Source organism: Thalassophryne amazonica, chromosome 11 (genome assembly GCF_902500255.1).
Source record: "Thalassophryne amazonica chromosome 11, fThaAma1.1, whole genome shotgun sequence".
Classification (NCBI taxonomy): domain Eukaryota; kingdom Metazoa; phylum Chordata; class Actinopteri; order Batrachoidiformes; family Batrachoididae; genus Thalassophryne; species Thalassophryne amazonica.
In genome coordinates this window covers 97,815,375-97,840,503 of record NC_047113.1, presented here as the reverse complement: position 1 = coordinate 97,840,503, position 25,129 = coordinate 97,815,375, and the positions used below count along the sequence as shown (strand labels likewise).

General features: G+C 41.0%; 2 protein-coding genes across 2 annotated transcripts in view; one reads left to right on the top strand and one right to left on the bottom strand.

The window, feature by feature from the left end:
* nkx1.2lb (NK1 transcription factor related 2-like,b) overlaps window positions 1-16,860 on the top strand; it is a 103,180-nt gene extending 86,320 nt beyond the window's left edge. Inside the window, exon 3 of the mRNA XM_034180883.1 lies at window positions 16,114-16,860. Coding sequence (XP_034036774.1) covers window positions 16,114-16,856 — 743 coding nt within the window. The 3' untranslated portion in view covers window positions 16,857-16,860. The remainder of the gene's footprint in view (window positions 1-16,113) is intronic.
* Window positions 16,861-20,458: 3,598 nt separating this feature from the next.
* Window positions 20,459-25,129, bottom strand: part of uvssa (UV-stimulated scaffold protein A) — a 136,099-nt gene continuing 131,428 nt past the window's right edge. Inside the window, exon 22 of the mRNA XM_034180973.1 lies at window positions 20,459-21,014. Within this exon, the coding sequence (XP_034036864.1) occupies window positions 20,921-21,014 (94 nt within the window). The 3' untranslated portion in view covers window positions 20,459-20,920. The remainder of the gene's footprint in view (window positions 21,015-25,129) is intronic.

Sequence of the window (25,129 nt, the reverse complement as noted above, 5' to 3'; positions counted from 1 at the left end):
CTGGCTTCTAAGTGTTATATTTCAACTGCTTATGTCTAAAGTCTATGGAAAAATGACTACATTCAGCACAAAGTTTGATTTCTTTTTTCTTTAACGTTCTACAAAGTTCTAAAAGTTTCTTGAAATTTCTAGATCATTCTGAAACTAAAGAATATTCTAGAAGACTACTCAGTAGTAGTGAAGGCGAATCGAGAATATTCTTGAAAACAGACAAATTTCAAAATATCATTGTCCTGATCACAGAAGCAAAGTTTCTGTGGAATAACAGCTATTTTCTATTTATTTAAGGCATAACAGGTTAGGAAAACACACTGTGTACCCAGGAACAAAACAAAAATAAAAATTTGTTACATAGTGTTATTTTAATGTCTGATCACAGTTTAAATATCTTGTTCTGATGGATTATTTCAGTGTTTTTCAACCTTTTTTGAGTCGCGGCACCCTTTTTATATTTACAAAATCCTGCGGCATACCACCAACTAAAATAATATTATAATGCTACTACCTCTGGTTTTGCGCAAAACCCAATTATCGCAGTAGAAAATCGATACAGAAAACATCGCATTTCGAAAATCCTCAAGCATTTTGCGCTCTGATCTCAAGTAGGGCTGTCACGATTAGAAATTTCTGGAGACGATTAATTGTCAGACAAATAATTGCGATTGACGAATATATTGTCTATTTTTTTTTCTTTTTTTCCCTTCTTTATATTCTACTATTGTAGTATAATTACACAACTCTGGAAGAACGTTTGGCTTCTGTGAGTGGAGAAACTGGGAATGGTGCAACATTTTTATTTTTATCTTCATTTTACATACAGTCCCAACTTTTTCTGATTTGTGGTTGTTTCTGTTGCATTTCTCAAATTGTTTCTCCTCATCAGTCACGTTTTGTGCTTAAACACTACATTAAGCTCAAGACTGAACAAATAAATACCTTTGGAAAATAACAGCTGTTAAAGTTCAGAGTTCTCACCTGCTTTTTGTGATCTGTGCGTCTGAACATTTTTTTTTTTGTGTGTATCTCAGTTCAGCTCCGCATTTTAGAAGGCTTTTGAAGGAGACGGCACTGTTTTAATCAGCCGTCAGCCTCCTTGTTATTGTCCCGCCTTAAGACGAGAGCGAGGCTGCAGCACAATGACGTCAGATTCTGAGTCGTTTTATGCTTTGTGGATAAAATAAATAATTCACGGTAATCGCGAATATGAAAAATAATCGCGAATATGAAAAATACCCGCGGCACCCCGGTTGAGAATCACTGGATTATTTTAAGGTCTGATCACAGTTTAAATATCTTGTTCTGATGGATTATTTAAGGGGCTGCTCACAGTTTAAATATCCTGTTCTGATGGATTATTTAAGGCTGTGATCACAGTTTAAATATCCTGTTCATTTAAGGGGTTGATCACAGTTTAAATATCTTGTTCTAATTGATTATTTAAGGGGCTGATCACAGTTTAACTGTCCTGTTCTAATGTTTTATTTAAGGGTCTCTTCACAGTTTAAATATCCTGTTCTAAAGGATTATTTAAATGGATGATCACAGTTTAAATATCTTGTTCTGATGGATTATTTAAGCGTCTGATCACAGTTTAAATATCCTGTTCATTTAAAGGGCTGATCACAGTTTAAATGTCCAGTTCTGATGGTTTATTTAAAGGTCTGATCACAGTTTAAATGTCCAGTTCTGATGGTTTATTTAAAGGTCTGATCACAGTTTAGATATCCTGTTCTAATGGATTATTGAAGCGTCTGATCACACATTAAATATCCTGTTCATTTAAAGGGCTGATCACAGTTTAAATGTCCAGTTCTGATGGTTTATTTAAAGGTCTGATCACAGTTTAGATATCCTGTTCTAATGGACTATTGAAGCGTCTGATCACAGTTTAAATATCCTGTTCATTTAAAGGCCTGATCACAGTTTAACTATCTTGTTCTGGTGGTTTATTGAAGAGTCTGATCACAGTTTAAATATCTTGTTCTTATGGATTATTTAAGAGTCTGATCACAGTTTAAATATCCTGTTCATTTAAAGGCCTGATCACAGTTTAACTATCTTGTTCTGGTGGTTTATTGAAGAGTCTGATCACAGTTTAAATATCTTGTTCTTATGGATTATTTAAGAGTCTGATCACAGTTTAAATATCTTGCTCTGATGGTTTATTTAAAGGTCTGATCACAGTTTAGATATCCTGTTCTAATGGACTATTGAAGCGTCTGATCACAGTTTAAATATCCTGTTCATTTAAAGGCCTGATCACAGTTTAACTATCTTGTTCTGGTGGTTTATTGAAGAGTCTGATCACAGTTTAAATATCATGCTCTGATGGTTTATTTAAAGGTCTGATCACAGTTTAGATATCCTGTTCTAATGGACTATTGAAGCGTCTGATCACAGTTTAAATATCCTGTTCATTTAAAGGCCTGATCACAGTTTAAATGTCCAGTTCTGATGGTTTATTTAAAGGTCTGATCACAGTTTAAATATCTTGTTCTGATGGATTATTTAAAGGTCTGATCACAGTTTAAATATCTTGTTCTGGTGGAATATTTAAGGGTCTGATCACAGATTCAATATCCTGTTGTTATGGATTATTGATGGGGCTGATCACAGTTTAATTATCTTGTTCTGAAGGATTATTTAAGACTCCGATTACACTTTAACTATCCTGTTCTGATCATTTATTTAAAGATCTGATCACTTACAAACATCCTGTTCTGGTGGATAATTTAAGGGTGTGATCACAGTTTCAATATCCTGTTCTGACGGTTTATTTAAAGGTCTGATTACAGTTTAAATATCCTGTTGTGATCGTTTATTTAAAAGGTTTGATCCCAGTTTAAATATCCCGTTCTGATGGATTATTTATTGAGCTGATCATAGCTTAAATATCCTCTTCTGATCATTTATTTAAGAGTCTGATCACAATTTAAATATCATGTTCTGATTATTTAAGGGGCTGATGACAGTTTACATATTCAGTTCTGACGGTTTATTTAAAGGTCTGATCACAGTTTAAATATCCTGTTCTCAGGGGCGTCGGGCTGTGGGGGTAAAGGGTACTATGTACCCAGGGCCCAGAGCATGGGGGGGGGGGGGGGGGGGGAGGCACAAAAACCTGGCATTAAATACATTTTTGTGTTGCATGTTATTAATGTCCATACAATTCATGTTGTAAAATAATATAATTTGAATGAATGTGTAAATGTTGAAAAACATAATTCTACTCTAACAATAATATTGAAAGATCTCGGAGGGCCCTTCGCATACCTGCATAGTTGTACAATGGTTTAGTCCAGGCACACAGGCGACACCCCCCCCCCCCCCACACACACACACACACACACACACATCCCAAACGGGATCTGACAGAAAGAGGAGGTGTTTAGTAGTGCTGAAACAACTAATTGATTCAATCGATTATTAAAATAGTTGTCAACTAATTTAGTCATCGATTAGTTGTTAAATAACTTTGTTTTACTGCAAATGTTTCGTTTCTTCCATATAAATCAACCGTTTCTGCAGTGCGGCTTTGCTTTGAACCTTGAACCAATCAAAGCAGTGATTCGCAGATCGAAGCAGTGCTTTGATCTGGTGTTTTGTTTATTCAGTGTTTTATTTCCCTTAATCTTACGTTTTTTCCCACTAAAACACCAAAGAGCATATGTCTGTGAGTAACATTTACATTTTTATGTTAATCTGACCTGTTATGGTCTTCTGAAACCGTTGATAGATGTATTTTATAACTTAAAAACGGGACCGATGCTAACGCGTTAGCATGTCTATGGCGTTTTCAATTTTAAAGTTACCATTAAGTTGTTGCAGCTGTCAGCACATTTGTTTTCTGTATAATAATTCATGGCTCAGCGTTTGTTGTCATAAAAGAGTCAAATGTATTACAAATTGTAATATTTTATTCATTTATTTTTATTTATATATCAATAATAATAAACAACAACAACAGTAATAGTAATAATAACTAATAATGCCACAATACAGTTTTAGAGAAACGGACAAAAAGAATCTGATAAAACAAAACAGAAAAGACTAAACCAACTAAGAATGAACATAAATAAATATAGAAATAAGTGTTTCCTGTGAACACCTAGTGACTCTTAAACCTCCACTTCATCCCTGTTTTATTTAAGTATAATGACAATTTGTTTCGGTCAAACCACATCTAAGCTGTGTTTTTACACAAGAAAGAAAATAAAATGCAGTAAACTGCACATTTGTGTCTTTTTTCATGAAAATATCTTATTAAATATAACATATTACGCTTTAGTCAGGCCTTTAAAATACTTTCATGGACTCTTGCTGTAATATGTTGTCAGTGGTTGAGATCATTGCTGTTGGCATCTAAACCTGATAGAAATCTCTTTGTGGCGTGTCGGTGATGTATGTATGTGCAAAATAAAACAAAACACTACTCCAGGTATGTTTGTGATGAGAATATAACATAACTTTGTTACAAGGTCAAACGTTGATGTTGTGTGACAAAGGCCTTTTAATAATAACTCACTTAAAGAAATAATGGCAAAACTCACATGTACTGTAAGTAAAAAAACTAAACAAAATGCTTAATCGAAAAAATAATCGACCGATGAACTGATTAGTAAAATAATCGTTACTTGCAGCCCTAGTGTTTAGGCTGAAATAATATATGTCTTTCCTAAAAAATAAAAGTCCAGATTTCAAAAAAGAAGAGAAAAAAGGACAGGGAATGAAAGTTAAATGAGGGAAAGCAGCTGATAACCAAATTCTTTGAAAAGAGAGGTGAGCTTGAAAGCTAGCTATATTGAGTTGGGGGGTCTGGGGGACCAAATTGCACCATTGGGGACCATATTGCACCATTTTTCTAGAAAATGGTGCAATTTGGTCCCCCAGACCCCCCAACTCAATATTGCTCCCCCAACTTTAAGGTAGGCATGATTTAGACCTGGTTTGACTACGCATTAGAAATTTGGTGTTTGCGTTAATAACTAGCTAGTACGTAGGGCCCAGAATTTAAAGGTCTGATCACAATTTATATATTCTGTTCTGACGGTTTATTAAAAGGTCTGATCACAGTTTAAATATTCTGTTCTGACGGTTTATTAAAAGGTCTGATCACAGTTTAAATATCCTGTTGTGTTTATTAAAAGGTCTGATCACAGTTTAAATGTCCTGTTCTGACAGTATATTTAAACATCTGATCACTGGTTAAATATCCTGTTCTGATGGTGTATTTAAAGGTCTGATCACAGTTTAAATTTCATGTTCTGAATGTATATTTAAAGGTCTTATCACAATTTAAATATCCTGATCTGATGGTTTATTGAAACATCTAATCACTGTTGAAATATCCTGTTATGCTGTTTTATTTAAAGGTCTGACCACAGTTTAAATATCTTATGATGGTTTATTTAAACATCTGATTACAGTTTAAATATTTGACTCAGCCACTCTGACAAACCCACTACCACTTTGTGGCACAGCTACTGTGACACAGCCACTCTGTGACTCAACCACATTGACACAACCACTCTGACACAGCCACTCTGTGAAACAACCACTCTGTGCCACTCTGTGATACATCCACACCGACAGCCACTCTGACACAGCCACTCTGTGACACATACACATTGACACTGCCACTCTGTGACACAGCCATTCTGTGAATCAACCACACTGACACAGCCAGTATATGAGAGAGCTATTCTGACTCAGCCACTCTGTTCACAGCTGCTCTGTGACACACCCACACTGACACAGCCACTCTGTGATCTATTGTTGATTTTGCAATTGTTCCCACCTACAAAGAATGTAGAGGTCTGTAGTTTTTATCCTAGGTACACTTCTACTCAGAGACAGAATCAAAAAACAGAATTCAGAAAATCACACTGTATAGTTTTTAAATAATTAATTTGCATTTTACTGCATGAAATAAGTATTTGATCACCTACCAACCAGCATGAATTCTGTCTCTCACAGACCTGTTAATTTTTCTTTAAGAAGCCCTCTTATTCTGCACTCTTTACCTGTATTAATTGCACCTGTTTGAACTTGTTACCTGTAAAAAAAAAGACACCTGTCCACACAATCAGTCAATCACACTCCAACCTATCCACCTTGGCCAAGGCCAAAGAGCTGTCTAAGGACACCAGGGACAAAATTATAGACCTGCACAAGGCTGGGATGGACTACAGGACAACAGGCAAGCAGGAAACAACTGTTGACGCAATTCTTAGAAAATGGAAGAAACACAAGATGACTGTCAGTCTTTCTTGGTCTGGAGCTTCATGCAAGATCTCACCTCGTGGGGTAAGGATGATTCTGAGAAAGCCCAGAACTGCACCGAAGGACCTTGTCAATGACCTGAAGAGAGCTGGGACCACAGTCACAAAGATTACATTAGTAATACATGATGCCGTCATGGTTCAAAATCCTGCAGGGCAGTAAGGTCCCCCTGCTCACGCCAGCACATGTCCAGGCCCGTTTGAAGTTCACCAGTGACCATCTGGATAATCCAGAGGAGGCATGGGAGAAGGTCCTGTGGTCAGATGAGACCAGAATAGAGCTTTTTTGTCTCAACTCCAGTCGCCATGTTTGAAGGATGAGAACAACCCCAAGAAAACCATCCCGACAGTGAAGCATGGGGAAGGAAACATTATTTTTGGGGGTGCTTTCTTCAAAGGAGACAGGATGACTACACCGTATTGAAGGGAGGATGGATGGGTTCATGTATTGTGAGATTTTGGAAAACAACCTCCTTCCCTCAGTAAGAGCACTGAAGATCGGTCGTGGCTGGATCTTCCAGCATGACCCCAAACACACAGCCAGGGCAACTAAGGAGGGGCTCCGTATGAAGCATTTGAAGGTCCTGGAGTGGCCTGGCCAGTCTCCAGAGCTGAACTCAATAGAAAATCTTTGAAGGGAGCTGAACCTCGAAACCTGAAAGATGTGGAGAAGATCTGTATGGAGGAGTGGACCAAAATCCCTGTTGCAGTGTGCAAACCTGTAACTACAGGAAACATCTGACCTCTGTAATGGCAAACAAATGTTTCTGTATCAAATATTAAGGTCTGTTTTTCTATTGTATCAAATACTTATTTCATGCAATAAAATGAAAATTAATTATTTAAAAATCATATAAAGTGATTTTCTGAATTTTTTTTAGATTCTGTCTCACAGTTGAAGTGGACCTATGATAAAAAGTGACAGACCTCTCAATTCTTTGTAGGTGGGTAAACTTGCAAAATTGACAATTTTTCATATACTTGTTTGCCTACCTGTACTATGACACAGCAACTCTGTGGCACAGCCACACTGACACAGCCACCCTGTGACACAGCTATTCTGACTCAGCCACTCTGTGATACAGCCACACTGACAGCCTCTCTGACACGGCCACTTTGTGACACAGCTACTATGACACACCCACACTGACACATCCACTCTGTGACACACCCACACTGACACAGCCACTCTGTGACTCAACCATATTGACACAGCCACTGTGACACAGTCACTCTGCGAACCAGCTCTTCTGTGACACAGCCACTCTGTGATACACCCACACTGACACATCCACATTGACACAGCCACTCTGCGATACATCCACTCTGACACAGCCACTTTGTGACACAGCTACTATGACACAGCCACTCTGTGACTCAACCACACTGACACAGCCACTCTGTGACACAGCCACACTGACACAGCCACTCTGACACATCAACTCTGTGGCACAGCCACTCTGTGACTCAACCACACTGACACAGCCACTCTGTGACACAGCCACACTGACACAGCCACTCTGACACATCAACTCTGTGGCACAGCCACTCTAATCACAGGTGCTCTGTGATACACCCACAGTGACACAGCCAGTCTGTGACACTTCCACACTGACACAGCCACACTGACACAGCCACTCTGTGACTCAACCACATTGACACAGCCACTCTCACACACCCACTTTGACACAGCTACTCTGTGGCAGAATAAAACACAACACCCCATCCACAAAGAGAGGGCAGCAGTCACAAAAACAGGGTGCTTCTTTCAGAATCACCTCAGTGTTTATTTTGGGCTCCAAACTACCAGGTGAATTATTTCTCTTTAAATATCACCTCTTTAACTGAGCTGAACTGCAGGTGGGGGGGTGTGTGTCACCACAGAACAAAGTCATATGGCATCAGAATTATGAATCGGCGCACATCTGACAGCCATCTGCGGAAGTCCACACAGTTGGTCAAAATCGGCTGGCGGCCCCGAGTGTGATGCACATGTTCAAAACCTTCCGGGCGCCATTGAGATGGAACACCTATCCGACGGCAGTCTATGTGCAGTCTGAGCACCATCTGACCGCAATTTACATATTCTCATGGTGGTAGAACAAGATCCGAAATGATTTGAGCGTATACAAGGGAACCTCGAGATGGATCTGGCACAGCAAAGCCTGCCAGTATGACCTGCATGTGCCACGTCTCCATCATAACTGTATATAACATGGCAGTTGCGCCTCTCCGTGGTGCGTAGTAACACATCATTGCACGTGCCAAGCTCAGAGCTGAACAGATCTCATACTGTAATATTTGATCACCTTCTAACTCTGTCGGAGATATGACATGGAACTGTTGTGCCAGGCTGTGACAGCATTAATAAACATGAATCTCACCTCCAACAGCTGACCAGGAGTGTTTCACAGTGCGCACGTGGACATGAAGCCACAGACCGCAGCCTGTGGTTAAAATCCTCTCACCCAAAATAAAAAACTTTATCTCATGTGATAAGCCAACCATCACAGTTGTCCAGGGTTGTGTTGTGCTCCTGAAGTGAGCAAACAAGAAAAAAGAAAGTTCCCTGGAAAGGCTGCATCTGATGCAGGGGACAGCATGGCCAACTGCCAGGAAACTTTGAGCGAAGCTGTTGCATGCACAGGCTTAGTGGCCCATGCAGCGTTATGCATATGAGCGCGTGTACACACACGGCTGAATGATAATTGTAGCCCCACATGTGCGCAGAGCTCACGTGCATCACATGTACCCACACTCACTGTGAACCCGTGCGGGACGTGCAGGTGAGGAACACAGCACTCCAGTCCCGTGTTTTCCATCCAGATGTTTGGATGTCGGGCAGTCTGCAGCGCCTTTTATGGCTGTCTGACAGCAGTCTGTGTCGTCTACCTGTTGTCTACATGCACTTTGGATGCCATCGTGCAGGTGTGGACGAGGTACTGTACTCCGGATACGTTCTGACACTGATGACCACGCCTCTTTTCCTCCCGACTGCATTGCAATATGGAAATAATGAATGGCTCTGGCACATTCTTGTTATGTGTGACGGGGCCTTCAACAAACCAAAGATTAATACTGTAACCACGGTAACTGTTTACAGTTGAGCATGGTTTGTTTCTGCAGAGCATCCGCCTGCTGCTCATGTGCACTGGGTTAATGGGACAATTGTTGCTTCTCAGATAAGTTGCTGCTGAGCTCAAAATTTCTGGACAAGTTTTCAGACTCAAGGTTCTTGAGTCCAGCAAACAGCTGGTATTGGAGGAATAGCAGCAGAGCGTTTGGCCACAGTGTGGTGCATGGCTGTAAGTGAGTGAAAATTTTCTGAGTGAACATTTTCTGTGAGTGGACAGGGAGCATTGCAGGCACGAGGTCCCCCTGAAAATTTTGAAAAAATGTTGCAATTTGGTGCATTCTGAGAACACTTCTTTCAGTTTTTCTTGGTTTATAAAGCACAGTGGTATTTCAGTCTTATACTGGAACAAAATATGGCTCAAGTCTTGATTTCGTTAAAATGTATTTACTATCTTGTATGTAATGTTTCCACAAATGGACTGTCTGCATTAACTGATTTTAATTCTGCTTTAATTGCTTTCATCTACATTGATCAAATTCTAAGTGTCCTGCAAAACAAATCAATAATTGCACCCTTTCTGCCTGTAGTAAATAATACACTTAAAGGCATAACTAGGGTTTGGCCTGTGGGGATCCACGGGCTGTAGATTGGGTTGTGTTTATAAAATAGGTAGCTGACATTTTTAAAGGGTGGTAATAAATTAAGCAAAGCTTGTCTAATCAGTTGGAAAGCGTGAGTCAAGAATATTTCTAGAACCTTAGAAATCAACATCACTTTTTAGAGGAAGAACTCAGCCCTTTCATTTCTTGTTAATTATGTAATTTTTTGTAATGTTAATTTAGTGTCTTAATGTACTTAGAAATTGTTTAGGTTCTTGTTATCATATACACGTGATTATTTTATTTTTACTTCTGCGATGGAAATAAGTGTTTTCACTTTATTGTGCCATCCATGCATTTTAACATACATACAATTATATTATGTACTTACATTGAACTTACTAAATAAAATCACCCACCATATTCACGCTTTTAATAAAAAGATGATTTACCGCCCTTGCTGGAATGGTGTGAGTCCAGATCCATTGTTCCATTTTCGCAACGTTCATCCTTGACCCAAAATACATAAGCATACCAAATGTCAACTGTCCACAGTTTCTCTGTGATCAGAGTTGCACGCACCCACAGCTTCTGTCAGCAGGTGCTTTTAAAATGGACAAAACAGTGGCAGAAGACATGAAAACACTACACATTTCACTTATGGTACCAACATGACACTTAACTCATTCATGGTAACAGCAACATGAGACTTAACTAAACTGACTAAACCAGCTAAGCTACAAAACACAGTCTAACCCCCCCCCCCCCCGCCCACACACAGAGGCCACTTAGCTTTTAAAATATAGATAACTATTGCCAATGAGGTTTTTTGCCACTGATGCAATAGTTAAATCATATAACTTGCAAAAAACAATAATGTAACATCAACATAATGATTGAACAGAATAGAGCCTTTATTGTCATTGTACATACATATATACATACAATATTTGTCCTCTGCATTTAACCCATCCTAATTACAGTTACACACAAACCAACCATTAGGAGCAGTGGGCAGCCAGAGTCCGGCACCCGGGGACCAACTCCAGATGTAGAGACGCTGCCTTGATTAGGGGCAGAGAAAGGAGCAGACCCTAAATAGGCATGTTTTTGATTGTGGGAGGAAACCAGAGTGCCGGAAGAAACCCACACAGACACGGGGAGAACATTCAAACTCCACACGGAAAGGACGGGAAGCCACTTGTGCTAACCACTAATCCACCGTACCATAATGATAAAACAGTCATTTTAATGTTAATCAAGTCCATGGTTTTTTTTCACCAAGCAAAGTAAATTTTTATTCACAGCTGAGCATGAAATGGGCAAACTGAGTCTCTATGACGTGCTGTGGAATACCTTTTGAAGTATTTAAAATGCTGCCTGATTCACTTAACGTCATGAAAATCTCATCTTGTTCTTGTGATTCAGATTTTGACACCCCTCAATATTGTCCAAAAAAAAAAAACGGTCGAGCTCTCCTCCAACGAAAAAATTTAAGTGCCAATGATGAACTTGCAACATAAGAAATAACTAAATTTGATACTGAAACCAATTCACAGACTAAAAAGTGCTTATGTCTTCCTTCTTGCAAGAAGAATGGAAAAATAACCACCCAAATTATCCTTTAGATCTAAAAAAAAACAAGCCACAAGTACAAAAACAAGGACGTGTCACGCGTTAATGTCATGGTTAGCAACATATCAAAGTATTCATGATTGTAAATTCTTGTAATTCATGTCGCTGATGTATTTTATTGCTAATTTATCCATCATTTCGCGAGTCAGCAGGTGCATTTTTGGAAAACGTCTTACCCGGCATTTCTCACCGTGTGATTGTGTACATTTTAGGAAACGCAGAAACATCCTGATGGCCGAGAGTGAAAAAAATGCTGCTACGTCCAATAACAAAGCTTCTGAGCTTTCATTCCAAAGTGATGACTCGGATTTACAGAGAGATGACACACTTCAGCCTGAAACACTCAACTTCTTCAGAATCTGTCGGTTTTTTGGATCCTAACGTGTGCTGACGCTGCTGTCTGTCGCAGGACCGTTTTACTGCTGCCGTGCACACGCATCTCTCCACTGTTTCAGGCTGTTTGATCACACAGATGTATTTCTTAAGATTCTTCAGTTATATTGATGACAACACTTCTATGCGTGCACAAAGCCGAGCATCTAGCAAACTGTTTCTAACAGGCTATATTCATGATGGACGTGCACATGCACCAAGTTTTCTCACAGTGGAAAGCGGCTTCTGCTTTTACCGTGACTGCATCAAAATGAAGCCATCACTTAAAACAGAGTCATCATAAAATGACATCACACTAATGTAAACTTTGCAATTAATCTGTTCCTAACATTGGCAGCTACATTCCATTCAAGTGAGCGCTGGGACGTTTTCCCCAAAGCTACGTAAAACCCCAATTCCAATGAAGCTGGGATGTTGTGTAAAATGTACTTAAAAACAAAATATAATGATTTGCAAATCCTCGTCAACCTATATACATAACCTATATAGTCAATTGAATACACCACAAAGACATTTAATGTTCAAACTAAATAGACTTTATTGTTTTTGTGCAAATATTTGCTCATTTTGAAATGGATGCCGGCAACATGTTCCAAAAAAGCTGGGACAGTGGTATGTTTACCACTGTGTTACATCACCTTTCCTTCTAACAACACTCAATAAGCGTTTGGGAACTGAGGACACTAATTGTTGAAGCTTTGTAGGTGGAATTCTTTCCCATTCTTGCTTGATGTACGACTTCAGTTGTTCAACAGTGAGGGGTCTCCGTTGTCGTATTTTGGGCTTCATAATGCGCCACACATTTTCAATGGGCGACAGGTCTGGACTGCAGGCAGGCCAGTCTAGTACCCGCACTCTTTTACTACGAAACCACGCTGTTGTAACACGTGCAGAATGTGGCTTGGCATTGTCTTGCTGAAATAAGCAGGGACGTTGCTTGGATGGCAGCATGTGGTGCAACAAAACCTGGATGAACATTTCACCATTGATGGTGCCATCACAGATGTGAATATAAAGTTTCATGGTAATTTTTAAAAACATTTTCTATTTCTTCATGTTCATGCATTAATTATTATATGGATCTCTATTTTTGTGCATTGTGCTACAAGGTCGTTGTATCCTTAGCCGTCTTGCCAGAAATTTAGTTGCCCTGGAGCCTGATTCATAATAGGCTTGTTTTGTGAACCTTAATTTTTTTTTCTCTGTCATCAGTAAGAATGTCAGCAATTTGTTGTCTCATTATTGTCATTCATTGTCTGATTGCTCCATCCCTTTTATGTTGCTGTTCTAGTAACCTTAATTCTTTAACCAAGTTGTCATAGTTTTGCCATTTGATCCTTTTTAGATATGTAGCTCTTGATATTAATCTACCCCTCATAACTGCTTTAACCGTAACCCACATTATGGTAGCATCCACAGGGCTGTTTTCATTCTCCTCAATACCACTTTTGATCCCTTTTTAACTTCCTCTTTTACCTTTAGATTGTTTCAGAATTCTAGATTTGTCTGGGTCGGCAAAAGACCAAGAACTGGGTACAAAACACTGTAAATAAGTAAAGAAGAGGGAGGCTTATCTTCACCAAACCTGTGGGAATATTTTTACGCAGCTCAACTGAGATCTCTGGTTTGCATATGCTGCCCTCTATATCAGGCAAAAATGGAAGATATAGAAATTGTTAAACCTTTCTACAACCCCTGGCAAAAATTATGGAATCACCGGCCTCAGAGGATGTTCATTCAGTTGTTTAATTTTGTAGAAAAAAGCAGATCACAGACATGACACAAAACTAAAGTCATTTCAAATGGCAACTTTCTGGCTTTAAGAAACACTATAAGAAATCAAGAAAAAAAGATTGTGGCAGTCAGTAACGGTTACTTTTTTAGACCAAGCAGAGGAAAAAAAAAAATATGGAATCACTCAATTCTGAGGAAAAAATTATGGAATCACCCTGTAAATTTTCATCCCCCAAATTAACACCTGCATCAAATCAGATCTGCTCATTGACATTGATCCTATGTGTCTTTTTGCAAGGAATGTTTTTGCTCTATGGCAAGATGCATTATCATCTTGAAAAATGATTTCATCATCCCCAAACATCCTTTCAATTGTCCAAAATATCAACATAAACTTGTGCATTTATTGATGATGTAATGACAGCCATCTCCCCAGTGCCTTTACCTGACATGCAGCCCCATATCATCAATGACTGTGGAAATTTACATGTTCTCTTCAGGCAGTCATCTTTATAAATCTCATTGGAAAGGCACCAAACAAAAGTTCCAGCATCATCACCTTGCCCAATGCAGATTCGAGATTCATCACTGAATATGACTTTCATCCAGTCATCCACAGTCCACAATTGCTTTTCCTTAGCCCACTGTAACCTTGTTTTTTTCTGTTTAGGTGTTAATGATGGCTTTCATTTAGCTTTTCTGTATGTAAATCCCATTTCCTTTAGGCGGTTTCTTACAGTTCGGTCACAGACGTTGACTCCAGTTTCCTCCCATTCGTTCCTCATTTGTTTTGTTGTACATTTTTCGATTTTTGAGACATATTGCTTTAAGTTTTCTATCTTGACGCTTTGATGTCTTCCTTGGTCTACCAGCATGTTTGCCTTTAACAACCTTCCCATGTTGTTTGTATTTGGTCCAGAGTTTAGACACAGCTGACTGTGAACAACCAACATCTTTTGCAACATTGCGTGATGATTTACTCTCTTTTAAGAGTTTGATAATCCTCTCCTTTGTTTCAATTGACATCTCTCGTGTTGGAGCCATGATTCATGTCAGTCCACTTGGTGCAACAGCTCTCCAAGGTGTGATCACTCCTTTTTAGATGCAGACTAACGAGCAGATCTGATATGATGCAGGTGTTAGTTTTGGGGATGAAAATTTACAGGGTGATTCCATAATTTTTTCCTCAGAATTGAGTGATTCCATATTTTTTTCCTCTGATTGGTCTAAAAAAGTAACCGTTACTGACTTCCACAATCTTTTTTTCTTGATTTCTTATAGTGTTTCTTAAAGCCAGAAAGTTGCCATTTGAAATGACTAGTTTTGTGTCATGTCTGTGATCTGCTTTTTTTCTACAAAATTAAACAACTGAATGAACATCCTCCGAGGCTGGTGATTCCATAATGTTTGCCAGGGGTTGTATATACAAATAGCATTTGGAGATAAAATGAACATACCAAGAAAATGATAATGACATTATATGTCAAACAATGAATATCTGGCCCAAAATTGTAAAAGAATATGATATGGAAGGTGAGAGCAAAATACTTGTTTGGTGTGCTTTTGCCTCAATTTTGAACCTGGAAGAGCTGACCTTGGCTTCAGAGAGTGGACTGATACTGCAGTTAGTGTGTTAGTCAAAGGAGGGAAATTCAAGAGTTTTGGGGAGCTCCAGAGAGAATTTGAAATCGGAAACTGTGAATTTTTCAGATACCTACAAATCAGTGATTTCTTCAGTCAAAAGATAAAACGATATATATCCTCAGAGGTTAATGAAGTAATAGCTAATCTAACTGGAGCATATACTGTACAAAAACTAAAAAGAAAATTATCCTGTATCTTGGTGTGATAAAAGATGTGATTATTCCAGAAGACTGGTATCTGTGTAAAATATTACTTCTTGTTTGTAAAAAGGTGATTAACAAGAACTGGTACAAACTGGGCTCTCCAAGCCTTAAACAATGGACTAACACAGTGAAAGAAATACTTTTCATGGAAAAGATGATGTTCACCCTGAGGTGGAGAGGAGAAGACTTCATGAACAAGTGGGCCAACTGGATCTCCTACACAACAGGGGGAAAGGATGCTGCCTCTGTGAGATTCAAGTTTGAACTACTAGAGATAAACTATGCAATGCAATGTAATTATTTTTGTTTAAGTACATGTTCTTTAAAATAAGTCAAAAAAGCAATAAATAAAGAGTGTTAACAAAAACAAAGGGAGAACATGCAAACTCCTCACAGAAAGACCGCAGATGGGAATCAAACCCATGACCTTCTTGCTGTGAGGCAACAGTGCTAACCACTAATCCATTGTGCTGCATTTCTGTGAAAATCTGTGCTTTTTTATATTTTGATCATTTAATCTGACATATTGTTTTCTTTTCTCCCCCCAGAGGAGGGCTTCGTGTACAGAGGCCCAGATGAGGACGAGTACCACAGAACTGGAACCCCGGACTCAGAAGCCCCGGATGGGCCCTACAGCAGTGAGGAGAGCAGCTCAGCACTGCCCAGGAATGGAGAGAGGGATATGGGACAGCATAGTCTCCAGGACCCTTCCAGAGACACCAAAAGCCCCGGAGAGGGGTCAACAGGCCAGATCGGTACCACCCAGACCAACGGTGGCCACGGCCCACAGGGCAAGCCCAAAAGGAAGCGCTCAGGCTCGGACTCCAAATCAGGGAAGCCCCGCAGAGCTCGGACTGCTTTCACTTATGAGCAGCTGGTGGCACTAGAGAACAAGTTCAAATCCACTCGCTACCTGTCTGTGTGTGAGCGGCTGAACCTGGCTCTGTCGCTCTCCCTCACTGAGACCCAGGTCAAGATCTGGTTCCAGAACCGCCGGACCAAGTGGAAGAAACAGAATCCCGGAGCAGACACCTCAGCTCCCACCGGTGCAGGAGGACCGGGCGGCACAGGGGGAGGTGCAGGGGGCGGGATGGGTACCCTCAGCCCTCTCAGCCCGTCTCCTCCAGTCAGTGGACACCTCGCCATGCACGCTGGCTACACCGGCCACCATCATCCCACCACCAGCAGCCTGGTCCAGCTGCCTTTCCTCGCCGCCAGCCATGTCCTGTCGCCATTCATGCTCGGGACGCAGAGCTACGCTGCACCCGCCTTCTACAGCACACACCTGTAGACACGCCAGAAACAGTTCGACACACAGAGGAACCCTACAGACACAGGCGGTCCAGCAAACAGGCGCTCTGCTCACCTTTCTCCTACAGACACCTGAAGGCTTTAATTTCAGCGGATTATTTTGATAGAATATGAAGAAGACCATAAACTGTACATAAATCTATGTTCTAGTCCTCCTCTGAATGCTCTTTTAAACCACGTAATAGACACATAGTCGGATTGTTTTTAAAACGTCTGTATGGATATTGAATGTTTATATCTTGAGGAATGGCTCAATCTGTTGTCAGTACAGTGCAATGACACCTGTGATCGTTTCATTTGGATGATTTCTATTTATTGAATTTACTGACAATTTCCATAAACTCTTTGGATGTGCAGAAACTTCAGCTAACATGATACGTTTTTTGATATTAAAATGACAATTTAAAAAAAAAAAGGAAATTATCCTGATAGTCTGTGTGTTTTCTGCCACAGTCCAAGAAATGGTTAGGACTAAAACATATCTATCAACTATGCTGCTAGCGTTTAACTGTGGTACTGTAGCACAATATTCCACTGTGACCAAAAAAAGTGACCTTATCACTGCACTGCTTCACCTCAGGGAGCTTTGGTGGCTGCTCTCCACACAAGCACATTTACAGTAGTGTTCAGAATAATAGTAGTGCTATGTGACTAAAAAGATTAATCCAGGTTTTGAGTATATTTCTTATTGTTACATGGGAAACAAGGTACCAGTAGATTCAGTAGATTCTCACAAATCCAACAAGACCAAGCATTCATGATATGCACACTCTTAAGGCTATGAAATTGGGCTATTAGAAAAAAAAAAAAGTAGAAAAGGGGGTGTTCACAATAATAGTAGTGTGGCATTCAGTCAGTGAGTTCGTCAATTTTGTGGAACAAACAGGTGTGAATCAGGTGTCCCCTATTTAAGGATGAAGCCAGCACCTGTTGAACATGCTTTTCTCTTTGAAAGCCTGAGGAAAATGGGACGTTCAAGACATTGTTCAGAAGAACAACGTAGTTTGATTAAAAAGTTGATTGGAGAGGGGAAAACTTATACGCAGGTGCAAAACATTATAGGCTGTTCATCTACAATGATCTCCAATGCATTAAAATGGACAAAAAAAAAAAAAAAAACAGATGTGTGGAAGAAAACGGAAAACCATCAAAATGGATAGAAGAATAACCAGAATGGCAAAGGCTCACTCATTGATCAGCTCCAGGATGATCAAAGACAGTCTGGAGTTACCTGTAAGTGCTGTGACAGTTAGAAGACGCCTGTGTGAAGCTAATTTATTGGCAAGAATCCCCCGCAAAGTCCCTCTGTTAAATAAAAGACATGCAGAAGAGGTTACAATTTGCCAAAGAACACATCAACTGGCCGAAAGAGAAATGGAGGAACATTTTGTGGACTGATGAGAGTAAAACTGTTCTTTTTGGGTCCAAGGGCCGCAGACAGTTTGTGAGACGACCCCCAAACTCTGAATTCAAGCCACAGTTCACAGTGAACACAGTGAAGCATGGTGGTGCAAGCATCATGATATGGGCATGTTTCTCCTACTATGGTGTTGGGCCTATATATCGCATACCAGTTATTATGGATCAGTATGGATATGTCAAAATACTTGAAGAGGTCATGTTGCCTTATGCTGAAGAGGACATGCCCTTGAAATGGGTGTTTCAACAAGACAATGACCCCAAGCACACTAGCAAAGGAGCAAAATCCTGGTTCCAAAACAACAAAATTAATGGCTCGCAGATGTGAAGAAATGTGGTTATACAACTAAATACTAGTTTAGTGATTCACAGGACTGCTAAAAAAGCAGTTTGAACATAATAGTTTTGAGTTTGTAGCAGATGCTACTATTATTGTGAACACCTTTTCTACTTTTTTTTACTTATAGCCCAATTTCATAGCCTTAAGAGTGTGCATATCATGAATGCTTGGTCTTGTTGGATTTGAGAGAATCTACTGAATCTACTGGTACCTTGTTTCCCATGTAACAATAAGAAATATACTCAAAACCTGGATTAATCTTTTTAGTCACATAGCACTACTATTATTCTCAACACTACTGTACTGCATGCAGATCTGGTAACTCGCCACAAACCTTCCCACATTCTGCTTTCTAAACAGCAGCGCCCCAGCTCTTAAAAAAGGATAAAAGGTGACACTTTGATTTTTTTAATTTCATGCCACACATTACTGACTACACAACCTCAGACCTTCAGATTACGTATTAAGGTGCATCCAGAAAGTATTTACAGTGCTTCAGTTTTTCCACATTTTGTTATGTTACAACCTTATTCCAAAATGGAGTAAATTCATTTTTGCCCTCAAAATTCTACTCATAACACCCCATAATGGCAACATGAACATTAACATGCACATTTATTAAAAATTAAGAATAAAAAACTGAGAAATCACACGTGCATAAGTATTCACACCCTTTGCTCAATACTTTGTTGATGCACCTTTGGCAGCAATTACAGTCTCAGGTCTTCTTGAATATGATGCCACAAGCTTGGTGCATTTATATTTGGGTAGTTTTGTCCATTTCTCTTTGCAGCACCTTTCAACCTCCATCAGGTTGGATGGTGAGCATTGGTGCACAGCCATTTTCAGATCTCTCCAGAGATGTTTAATCAGATTCAGGTCTGGGCTCTGGCTGGACCACTCAAGAACATTCACAGAGTTGTCCTGAAGCCACTCCTTTGATATCTTGGCTGTGTGCTTAGGGTCATTGTCCTGCTGAAAGATGAACCATCACCCCAGTCTGAGGTCAAGAGCGCTCTGGAGCAGGTTTTCATCCAGGATGTCTCTGTACATTGCTGCATTTATCTTTTCCTCAATCCTGACTAGTCTCCCAGTTCCTGCCGCTGAAAAACATCCACACAGCATGATGCTGCCACCACCATGCTTCACTGTAGGGGTAGTGCCTGGCTTTCTCCAAACATGACACGACATTCACGCCAAATACTTCAATCTTTGTCTCATCAGACCAGAGAATTTTGTTTCTCATGGTCTGAGAGTCCTTCAGGTGCCTTATGTTAAACTTCAGGTTGGCTTCTATGTTCCATTTATTAAGGAGTGGCTTCTGTCTGGCCACTCTAACATACAGGCCTGATTGGTGGATTGCTGCAGAGATGGTTGACCTTCTGGAAGGTTCTCCTCTCTCCACAGAGGAAGGCTGGAGCTCTGACAGAGTGACCATCAGGTTCTTGGTCACTTCCCTGACTAAGGCCCTCCTCCCCAATCGCTCAGTTTAGACAGGTAGCCAGCTCTAGGAAAAGTCCTGGTGGATCCGACTTCTTCCATTTACAGATGATGGAGACCACTGTGCTCACTGGGACCTTCAAAGCAGCAGAAATATTTCTGTATCCTTCCCACTTGTGTCTCGAGACAATCCTGTCTCAGAGGTCTACAGACAATTCCTTTGACTTCATGCTTGGTTTGTGCTCTGACTGTCAACTGTGGGATCTTATATGTAGACAGGTGTGTGTCTTTCCAAATCATGTCCAATCAACTGAATTTACCCCAGGTGGACTCCAGTTAAGCTGTAGAAACATCAAAAAAATGATGAGTGGAAACAGGATGCACCTGAGCTCAATTTTGAACTTCATGGCAAAGGCTGTGAATACTTATGTACATGTGATTTCTTAGGTTTTCCTTTATTTTATTTTTAATAAATTTGCAAAAATCTCCAAGAAACTTTGGTCTCCTCATGGGTAGGAACATTCACACCAAGTTTCAGCTTCACTGGTCCAGCAAATTTGGAGAAGGTGTTTACACACACCGCCGCTGCGGACGGACGGACGGAGTGGAGATCCATGGAACAAGCCCACCGGACCTTTGGGCCAGGTGAGCTAAAAATGAGTTATTTCATCAGTGCTGAAAAGAATTCTGAGAAATATGCATAATATTTGTCACCGTTGCCACATTTACAAAAATGATTTGAACATTTTCCCCCACATGAAAAGCTTATTCAGTGTTCATAGAATCCGTCATCTTCAGACAATCCCAGAACACATTCCAGGACCGTGGGATGAGTCCAATGCCTGTCATTTCAGAGCATAGTTGAACTGGTTGGAGAACTTGTCATGTTTTCTTTTGTCCACTTTATCCATCATCTGTGCGACTCTGCTCATGGCGCTCCTGCAGTGAGGGACGACAGAAACACCGTGAGAAAACAAACAAACAATGCAGGCACGGGCATGAACAAGAGGAAGACAAAAAAACAAATCCACAAAACCAGGACCTCTGCCACACAATCAGATCTACTAAACCAGAACCTCTGCCACGCCATCAGATCTACCAAACCTGGACCTCTGTCATGCCATCAGATCTACTAAACCTGGACATCTGCCACACAATCAGACCTACTAAACCTGGACCTCTGCCATTCCATCATTTCTACTAAACCGGGACCTCTGTCACACAATCAGATCTACTAAACCTGGTCCTCTGTCACGGCATCAGGTCTACTCAACCGGGACCGCTGCCACACAATCAGGTGATTTTTAGGGGGGCCGTTTGGTCTGCAAATGGCCCCCCTAAAAATCCCCCCCATGACGCGGTTCAGGGATTAACACCTCATTTCTGCTCCAAACTACCCTCCAGTCATCATCTATCTCAGCGACAGATAGCTTTTGTACAACAATTATTTCCACATAAACTCAGCATTATGTCATCATAAAAGGTGGCGGAAGCGATCAGAGCGCTGCAGCTACACGAGCTGCTAGCTGATGCGTTCACTGTGGATCGGACATTTCAAAGCGTCACAGAGTTTTGCCTCATTTCTGCTTAAAACTGACCTGAGAATGATTTAAGAGGTTTACCTTTATCATCTGATGGTTAATAATCCCATTAATCCATTTGATTGCTTTGGGTGAAGAGACTCCATCTCTGTGGTCTGAAATGACGCTTGTGCAAATGCAAAAGGCGGACCGATTATTAGGGATGGACCATTCGTTCTGCGACACCGGACATAGTCACACCGCCACACAGTCAGATCTACTAAACCTGGACCTCTGCCACGCCATCAGATGTACTAAACCGGGACCTCTGTTGTGCCATCACATCTACTAAACCTGGTCCTCTGTCACGGCATCAGGTCTACTCAACCGGGACCTCTGCCACACAATCAGATCTACTAGACCTGGTCCTCTGTCACGGCATCAGGTCTACTCAACCGGGACCTCTGCCACACAATCAGATCTACTAGACCTGGTCCTCTGTCACGCCATCACGTCTACTAAACCGGGACATCTGCCACGCCATCAGATCTACTAAACCTGGTCCTCTGTCACGGCATCAGGTCTACTCAACCGGGACCTCTGCCACACAATCAGATCTACTAGACCTGGTCCTCTGTCACGGCATCAGGTCTACTCAACTGGGACCTCTGCCACACAATCAGATCTACTAGACCTAGTCCTCTGTCACGCCATCACGTCTACTAAACCGGGACCTCTGCCACACAATCAGATCTGCTAAACCTGGTCCTCTGTCACGGCATCAGGTCTACTTAACCGGGACCTCTGCCACACAATCAGATCTACTAAACCTGGACATCTGACACGCCATCAGATCTGCTAAACCGGGACCTCTGCCACGCCATCAGATCTGCTAAACCGGGACATCTGACACGCCATCAGATCTGCTAAACCAGGACCTCTGCCATGCCATCAGATCTACTAAACCGGGACCTCTGTCACACAATCAGATCTGCTAAACCTGGTCCTCTGTCACGGCATCAGGTCTACTAAACCGGGACCTCTGCCACACAATCAGATCTGCTAAACCAGGACCTCTGCCACGCCATCAGATCTACTAAACCGGGACCTCTGCCACACAATCAGATCTGCTAAACCTGGTCCTCTGTCACGGCATCAGGTCTACTTAACCGGGACCTCTGCCACACAATCAGATCTACTAAACCTGGACATCTGACACGCCATCAGATCTGCTAAACCGGGACCTCTGCCACGCCATCAGATCTACTAAACCGGGACATCTGACACGCCATCAGATCTGCTAAACCAGGACCTCTGCCACGCCATCAGATCTACTAAACCGGGACCTCTGTCACACAATCAGATCTACTTAACCTGGATAAAACATACCTGCTTGGAAAACTAAACATTTTGGAAACATGCTTGGAAACAGTTTTATCAGAAATGAGATGTAAACTGATGTCCTAATCAAGTGTTTTGTCTCTGCTCTCGAACTTATGCACTTAATATTAAGTACTTGTCTATAATAAACTTTGATACAAGACTTGTATTTTAACAGATATGACACTTGTACAAAACACACTGCAAAAACATTAAAGGGGCACTAAGGAACTTTTTCAAACTTTAATTTTAAAGTCTGGGAGCAACAGTCCAGCAGATAATGAGAATACTTACAGACCAATCTTTCAAATGGAGACACACGCACCAAAATTTAGCAAATACTCCTTAGACATTACGTTTTTGTTAAAACAGAGTCTCCACTTGAATTTTCAGTAGGTGGCCAGGTAGGGGTCAATTGGGCAGCGCAGTCTCGTTTGAAGACGGGCACTAAAAGGGGTAAAATAGATGCATATGACATAATTTCTCTACTTCTGGGCACAGAAACACTGCACTTTCTCTGAGTTTTTGGGCAAATTACAGGCAAACAAAGTGAAAATGCAAAGAAAAAGTGACAAAAAGTGGACATGTGTTGTGGTTTGTTAATGACCCGGAGCTCAAATGTGTCGAGGCAGTTGTGCAGGTGAGAGAACACAGCTACTCTGGGTAGCTGTGTAGGCTAACATTTAACCACATGACCTCTCACATTTGCTTTGTCTTCCCTTCTCCACTGGGAGCCGACAAAAATGCACTTTTTGCAATTGCTTCAGTGATTGTAGCCAAAAACAAAACAGTACACCATTTTCCCATGTGAACTTATGCTGTGTATATATTATGCAATGAGAGCGGCTGTCCCCATAACAAGTCAAATCCCGCAATATCATGCAGGGTTCAAACGAGACTGCGCTGCCCTATTGAAGAATTACACAGGGGTCCAAATTTATAAATGCTTTAATCATGTTGAAAGGTATTTATTCCACATGATTTGTCTGATCATAAAGATTCCAAAAAGGTATAGTTTTGACCATTTATGACTGAAGTCTGTGGAGTTATGGAGTAAAAACAGCAAAATGGTGACAAAGGTCAATTTCAGTTTGTAGAAGGGTCAAAAGTTAAAGCTGCTCCAATTTTAGCTCAGGATCAGAAGGACTCCCAGAATCCCTCAGCAGCGGGGTTCTTCCCTTTTCACTTGTCTGCTACTGAGGGGGATTCCCTCAGGACTGCTGCTGAGGGAATCCTGGGAGTCCTTCTGATCGAGCCTAGGCCTGTGGACGGTGTGAGGCCGGTAACGGCCTCCGTCATGTCGGGGCCAGGCCTTCCTACAGTTGGGTTGTTTGGGAATGCAGATGGGTGGTAAACTCCATCTAATTATTAATATGCTTAAATTCAGTTGGTCATCTCATCTGATCTGAGGTCGTAGCCGAAAGGTGTTGTTTTTATTTTGCTCTCGGCGCTCTCATTAGGGCAGCACGGGCGGAGGGTGGAGCCCGCAGGAGGCTGCAGGCAACCCCACCGGCGGTGACCGTTGAGCGTTGAATGCTTAACCCAAGACCTGGGCAGGTGGTGGACGGAGGTCTAAAAAGTAAGCTGTAAGCTAACAGTTAAGCAAATTATTTGAACAGTACAAAACGGACAGCGGTGCTATTTTAATATTTTGAGTGACAGGTGACGGCAGCTTCACGCAGGATAACAACACACCTGTAAAAATACAGGCTTAAGCTGTGAACAGGCAAAAATGTAAAAGCACAAAAGTTAATTTTAAGAGCACAAACGTAGCATAAACAATAGAGAACAGTTTGGAGAGATTTGGACGTAAAGGGAGGGGGGTGCTGAGTGACGTCATGGGTCAGAAAATCTATTTTTAAATGACTTTTTACAGCACAAAAATAGCACAAATGAACAACAGCACTATTTTAATATTTTGAATGGGGGGGGGCAGCTTCATGCAGGTGTGACCTGATGTCGCAGACCGAATGGTCCACCCTAAAAACTGGTCCACCGTGCCTTCACTGCGCTTGAGTCATTTCGGAGTGTCTGCAGCATTCACTGATTATCGCCTCCTTTCTGCTTCAAACTGCCCTCCAGTCATCATCTGTCTCAGCGACAGATATCTTAAGCTTTTGTACAACAATCATTTCCACATAAATTCAGCATTAT